Source organism: Belonocnema kinseyi, chromosome 8 (genome assembly GCF_010883055.1).
Source record: "Belonocnema kinseyi isolate 2016_QV_RU_SX_M_011 chromosome 8, B_treatae_v1, whole genome shotgun sequence".
Lineage (NCBI taxonomy): Eukaryota > Metazoa > Arthropoda > Insecta > Hymenoptera > Cynipidae > Belonocnema > Belonocnema kinseyi.
Genome location: NC_046664.1, coordinates 93481318 through 93488405, shown reverse-complemented (window position 1 = coordinate 93488405; position 7088 = coordinate 93481318). Strand labels below are relative to the sequence as shown.

General features: G+C 31.0%; 1 protein-coding gene across 2 annotated transcripts in view; it reads right to left on the bottom strand.

The window, feature by feature from the left end:
- Positions 1-6809, bottom strand: part of LOC117177789 (transport and Golgi organization protein 1-like) — a 19924-nt gene extending 13115 nt beyond the window's left edge. The window contains exons 1-4 of one of the 2 annotated variants that reach the window (XM_033368713.1): positions 6770-6809; positions 5693-5826; positions 1739-3401; positions 1500-1655 (exon numbers count right to left, since the gene is read on the bottom strand). In XM_033368713.1, the coding sequence (XP_033224604.1) occupies positions 1500-1655; positions 1739-3401; positions 5693-5826; positions 6770-6794 (1978 nt within the window). In that variant the 5' untranslated portion in view covers positions 6795-6809. Of the gene's footprint in view, positions 1-1499; positions 1656-1738; positions 3402-5692; positions 5827-5927; positions 6115-6769 lie in introns of those variants that run through there. The other variant, XM_033368712.1, reaches the window with a different exon arrangement.
- Between the last annotated feature and the right edge of the window lie 279 nt (positions 6810-7088).

Below are 7088 nucleotides of genomic sequence, written 5' to 3'. Positions count from 1 at the left end.
AAACATTTTAGATCTTTAAAGTAAAACATATGATGTAAATTATTGTAAAAGTGATTTCAAACTTCAGCAGCCCTTATAACTGCACCCCTTACGATTTCAACAAAGTTGTATTTTCAACGAAATAATTAAATTTTCAACCAAATCGTAGAATTTTAAACAAAAAATATTAAAATAATAGACTTTTCAAATAAAAAAGTTGATTTTTCAACAAAATAATTCGATTTTCAGCCAAGTTGAATTTTCAACCTACAAAGAAGTTAATTTTAAGTCTAGAAAAATAAACTTCCTACCAAAGGATGAATTTTCAATCTATCTGTCCAAAAGGCAAATTTTCAACAAAACATTTGATTTTTGGACCAAAAAGATGACTTTTTAAGAAAATAGTTGAAGTGTCAACCTATAATTACATTTTTAAACAAATAGTAAAATCTCTTATCAAAGATATGAATTTTTAACCTAAAAAATAATATGGATTTTTCAATTAAAACGAATTAACTTTCAACCAAAAAGATGAATTTTCAACAAAAGAAATGAGTTTTCAACCAACAAAAAATTCTTTTTTTGTCTATAAAGATAACTTTTCTCCCAAAAGATGAATTTTCAATCTTTCTACCCAAAAGGCCAATGTTCAACAAAGAAATTGATTTTTCGAACAAAAAGATGACTTTTTAAGAAAATAGTTGAATTTTCAACCTATGGTTAAATTTTTAAACAAATAGTAGAATCTCTAATCAAAGATATGAATTTTGAATCTGAAATATAATGTAGACTTTTCAATCAAAAAGAATTAACTTTCAACCAAAAAGACAAATTTTCTACCAAAAAATATGACTTTTGAATGAAACAGATAAATTTTCAACAAAATAATTGTATTTTCAACCAAATTGTTGAATTTTCAACTCACAAAAAAGTTCTTTCTTCTCTAGAACGAGAAGTTTTCTGCCAAAAGATGAATTTTCAATCTTTCTAGCTAAAAGTCGAATGTTCAAAAAAGCAATTACATTTTCGACCAAAAAATATGACTCAACCAATGATTACATTTTCAAACAAATAGTGCAATTTAGAACCAAAAGAAGTGAATTCTGAGCCAAAAATATTCTCATTTAATCAAAAAGGGGAATTTTCTTTAAAGCATGGGGGAAAAAAGAGGCATTTGACAAGGGGGGAGTAGGGAATAATTACTATTTTTAAATTTCTTAATAGAGAGTATGAAAGGAACGCTCATTTCTGAATGATATATTAACTTTAAAATCTGAAGTATAAAATGATCTTTGATATTTCAATAGAGATGGTTGGTAACACTGATCATAATTTGAAACTCATTTTTCTTCGAAGAGCGAGACGATATTTATGGTCAAAATAAAAATAATTCTAAAAAATTTCCGGTTTTCAAACAAATTCCAGGCTAATTTCCGGATTTCCTGGTCGGCGGCCACTCTGTTGATTTATATTCGAGATAATTGGATGCATTTTCAATGAGTATTTTATATTTAACTTACTAGAAGGCGGAAGCAGGGTAGTTTTCTTTTCCAAGTCTGCTTTCTCAAACAAACTTTCGATTGGTGGCTTTTCTTCGCTAATTATATTTTCCTCACTTAGGGACGCGGATGGAACCTCAATTTGACCAATTTCATTGATCAACATTTGAGTCTCTTCTGAAAGAAAATTTAAATCTTTAGATTTAAATAATTATAATAAATATTTAAAATTGTCAGAAAAAAGTGAATTTCATTCTTACGTGAATCATATTGTGGCCCCTCGTTCACATTCAATAAGTTCCGATTGCCAGGGAATTCATCGAAATTTGACACTTGCTCGGCTTCTAAAATTCGCTGACCAGAGAGAGACTCCACTTCTTCGTGAAAATGCGGTTCCAGACTTTCGAGAGTGGAGCTCTCGTCTTTTGGAATCGAAACGATATCCTTATGATTAAAACTATTTTCACCAGAAAGGACACTATTTTCACTAGAAATGATTTTATTTTCGATAGGAGCGGCCTTTCCCCGAATAAGATCCTCTATTTTCAATGTTTGAAAACCTTCAGAGCGAATTTCACTTTCATTATTAAGATTATAATTGCTATCTAAAATATTTACATTCTTTATTTTGTTCATCGATTCGGAAGCGTTTGACGAAATCGCAATTGCTTCTGGTTCTTGAATTTGATTAATAAAAGCATCCTCTTCAATTTTAGTAGTGTTTTTTATTTCTCCTAAATTTTGAGCCTCTGGTACCAAAACAACGGGTTTCAAACCTTCATCAAAGAATACATTATCTGCACTTTCTTGCTTTTCTTCTAAGTTTGTAATATTATCCTCTAATTTGAAGACTTCCTCGATCTGAGCATCAGGCGAAGGCACTTGGTCAGTTGTCTTCTCCAAAGTATCAAAAGTAACTTTCTCCTCAACGATAACAACTTCTGGAAGAACTACTTGTGGATCTTTGTCTTTAATTAAAGAATCTTCGTTTAGAGAATTCACATTCTCGATTGGAATCTCTTTATCGATGATGTTTACTTGAGGATCTACTTCATTCTCTGATTCAGAATTTTTCGAAGATTCAGATTCAGATGCAATTTTTCCTACAGGCTCTTCGGAAGTCACACTAGCTTCAGATAGCGTCAACTCTTCTTCCTCTTCTTCTTCATCATCATCTTCATTGTTCTCTTCGCTATCTCCTTCCTCATCCGCTTCTTCTGTTACATTCTCTTCTTCAGTCTCAAACGCTGCTTCTTCTACAATTTCTTCCTCTTTGGTAACTTCATCCTTTAACTCTTCACTTTTCACTTCCTCTTTCGCTTCTGTCTCCTCCTTCTTAATTTCGCTGATAGCCTCATCTTCAGATCCACTGGTAACTCCTTTTTCCTCTTCTCCTTTATCAAACCTTTCCGCTACACTGTCGAAAACTTTGGATACAAAAGACAAAGTTGATGAAACTAGACTAGGATGGGGATGAACACTTAACACGGGTTCCTGATCTTGCAATGCGTTCTCGACTGGTGCAGATGGATAATCCGAAGGAGGTTCATTTGGCGTTAAGGGAATTGTGGTTCCATCTACGATTTCGTAAGATGGCGATACATTTTCCAAGACCGGTACTGAGTGAACTATGTTTTTGGCAGATGAGTCAATTACTGATACTTCCGGTTTCTCCTCAGTTTTTTCTTCTGGAGAATTTATTATCGACTCTTCAGAAAGTTCATTCGAGTCGATAACTGGAGTTTCGGCACTTTTTTCTAGAGTTTCTTCTTTCTTGGCGATTTCTTCTGCTAACTCGGATTTTTTTTCCTTTGGAATGGTCTCGCTTTTTAACTCTGTAGGCACTTCGAAGTTTAACTGCTTTTTTAGAACTTTGTACTCCCTTATATGATTTCTTGGAACGTATCCTCGTTTACCAAGTATCTGCAAAAGAATGGATTTTTTTCTAATATTGGAAACTTCCCTGATTCAGTAAAATTATCTACAAGAAATTTTTAAAACATAGAGAAATCGGAAAGGAATATTTGAAGAGTTGCAAAAAACGGAGGATAGACACTTGAAACCCTTGTATACTATGTGTAAAAAAATAATTACAGAAGAAAAATATTAGATTCCTAATATTATGAAAAATACGCAGTATGTCCTTTAATATACGGACTAAAACTGTCAAGCATTCAAGTTTTTATAGTATAAAATAGTTCAACTCGAAAAAACGTACTGTAGAAAAAATGTATCATTTTATCCAGATCAGTGTATCAAATATCTACTTCTGAATTATTTTTCCTGGAGTTAAGATCTAATATTAATAAATTGAAATAGAAAAGTTGATAATTTTCACATTTATTAAGTCAGTGTGTATTTCATTTTTAAAATTTGATGGTTTAAAATTGAATTAGAACATTTTCAAGCTTGGAATTAAAACGGGGTTTTCATTAAATCTTAAATTGTCGATTGGAATCGAGTAAAAACCAGTGTTTTTTCATTTTTTCATTAAACTTGTTTTTAAATATTCCATATCGAAACTGAAAATTTTACTTCTTCGGAAAACTCGCCTGCACAATGTCACAATTATTTTTTTTCTTCGAAAATTCCACGTTCCAATACAAAATTGCTGTTCTTTCGGAAAAATCACTAAACCAATTCAAAATATTATAATTCTTGTCGAAAATTTTCTTTTCCAGGTAACACTCATAATTCTTTTTTAAAATTCAAGTCCAAATTGTTGATCTTCTAAAAAATGCATTGTTCCAAGACAGAATTATAATTCTGCTCGAAAATGTCCTCTTCCAACACATAATTAAAATTCTTTCGGAAAATTTCTTGTTCCAACTTAGAATCAGAATTCTTTTTAAAAACGTGATGTTCCACGTCAAAATTCTGATTCTTTTAGAAAAATACTGTTCCAAGTGAGAAACTGGATTTTGCTCGAAAATTTCCTCTTACAACTCCGAATTATAATTCTTTTGGAAAATTCCTTGTTCCAAATCAGAATAACAATTTTTTTCAAAAACTTTCTGATCCAATTCAGAATTATATTTCTTTCTTTTTTTAAATTTCCTGCTTCAAGTTAAAATTGTTATTCTTTTGGAAAGGTCACAGTTAAAAGTCAGAATTATAATTCTTCTCTAAAATTTCCTCTTACAACTCAAAATAATAATTGTTTTATAAATGTTCGTTGCTCCAAATATAAATTGTAATTTGTTTTGAAAATTCTCTGATGCAATTCAGAATTATAATTCTTCTCCGATCCAATTCAGAATTATATATAGTTGCTTCAGAAAATTTCCTGTCCTAACTCAAAATTACAATTTTTCTAGAAAAATCACAGTTCCAAATCAGAATTATACTTATTTTCTAAATCCAAGTATAACTCAGAATAATGATTCTGTAAAAAAATTACATGTTCGAAGTCAGAACTATACTAAGTCTTTTCAAGAATTCTTTTATCAAATTCAAAATTACAAATATCTCTTCGAAAATCCCCTACTGCAAATTATTAATACAGTTTATATATTTTTATTTTCTAATCTTATATCATTTTTTCTTTGATTTACAGATATATGCATTTAATTTTTTAAATAAATACTAATTTAAGAGTTTAAGTATATGTTGCATTTCAAGATTTCAAAGATTTCAAAATATTTCCAAACATCGCTTATATTATGGGCATTATCGAGAACAATGTGTTTTTTATTGTTCATTTCGTGTTTGAACAAATTGAAAGTAATAAAATATCAAGCCACTTTTAATATTCATTGTAGTACAATCGAATGAAAAATCCGGGGCTCAAATTCTAGGTTTTTTCCCGGTAAACAAAATTCCCGGACAGTCAGACACCCTGGAAGTGGTTATGCACTCTAAAATATTTTGAGCATTGTAGAAATTTAATAAAGCAAATTTCCACACCTGCATTACTTGAATATTTACGAAGTAATATCTTGTTCGGCTGTAAAAATGGCAAAAGTTGAACGTGCACAAAAGATAATTTCTTGTTATCTTATTGAAATCTGGGTTGCATATTATTTAATTAGAGTAACAAAAACCCATTTAACTTTCTAAAAATGAATCTTGCATATGAAAATAAGAACGAAAAATCTCCCTTGGATTATTTGGTGTTTACAGTGCCTCAAAGAGGAGTTACATTTGATAAATTTCTCTAGACGTCTACTGATAAAACTTAAGAATAATTTAATATAAATTATAATAAATCTGACCTCAACTCCCCAGAGATCTGGTCGTTTTCCTGCGCCCTTACTGAAAACTTTAACATCTACATTCGTCCGGAAGGAAAGTATATCCTTATCATTGGAGTAGTATGTTGTCAACGTCTTCGCCAAAGAAACGGGTTCTGTTTACAAAAGACGTCAAAAAATGTAGTAAACGACAAAGTAAATAAGAATGTGCTGTCAATCAGATAAAGCTTAAAAAGTAAAGTATGGCTTCAATTACCAGAACACTTTTCATCATAACATAATCGTTTGTCCGAAATTAGAGCTGCACTTGGTAATAATAGTGCATTTATAATCACGATCAATGAAAGGGGATATATCGTTAATGGGTTAATTTTCGTCATATTTCTACTATTTCAAAGTTCCACATCACTACAAAAATTACACAGCCAGGAAGTGGACACAGCATTGGACGCACGTCGCATTCATGGATTATAAGCACCAAAGATACGTACCCTCTTTTCAGATACGAAACGTCCAAGTGCCAGGTGGCGCTTGAAAACTTCCATACAACCCCGCGAAATTCGAACTCATGATTAAGCAAAGTAAAGTTTCCTGATAAAATTATAAAAAATGAGTGAAACAAAATATGAAATATGGACTGTAGCTTTATGGAAAATTGAACAGCAAAGCTGAAATGCTTTATTGAAAAGGAAAAAAAAAATATTTATTATAGAGGTAAGTTTTTAACGGTGAGAAATCTATCTTACCTACTGTTTCTCAAAACCTACCTTTCTACCAAATATTACGTTTCCTCTTTAATAATGCTTTTCAACTTGGTATTTCATCTTTTTATTTGACTACAGTCCACGTTTCATATTTCTTCGCTTATTTCTTATTATTTTCACCTAAAAATTATACTTTACTTAATTTTAATTTCGCAGACATTTGCGTAAGCAAGTGCAAATAAGCAAAAGAACTAGTAACAGCGCAAAAGCAAACAGCAGAAACAGCAGATATCAGCAGGAATGTGCAGTTATGTATTTTATTCAGAAAACAGGTAAAATACTTAGTAAATTACGTGCCAAGATGGAGGCTATGTAGAAATGTGCATAACATTACTTTTTTGAATTTCTGGTACGGGCATTCGTAAAGCGTTCTTATTCCATTGCCAAAATTTCTAGTTAAAAAATAATAATGTTAAATGAAATGAAACGGAGCAAACACAAAAGCACTTCGGGCAGGGATGAGTAAGTAAAATACCCTCGGTAATATGCGTAGTTTTTTACGGTAACTGACTAGGTATTTTACGCACCTAGTAGTTTCTTACACGATGTAAATTACGCGTTAAATTACATCTTTACGTTCTGCTGTTTCCGTTTCCCTATTGGTCTACTGGATGTTAATTTTTTTTTCTACTGGTGAAAAATCAATATATTTT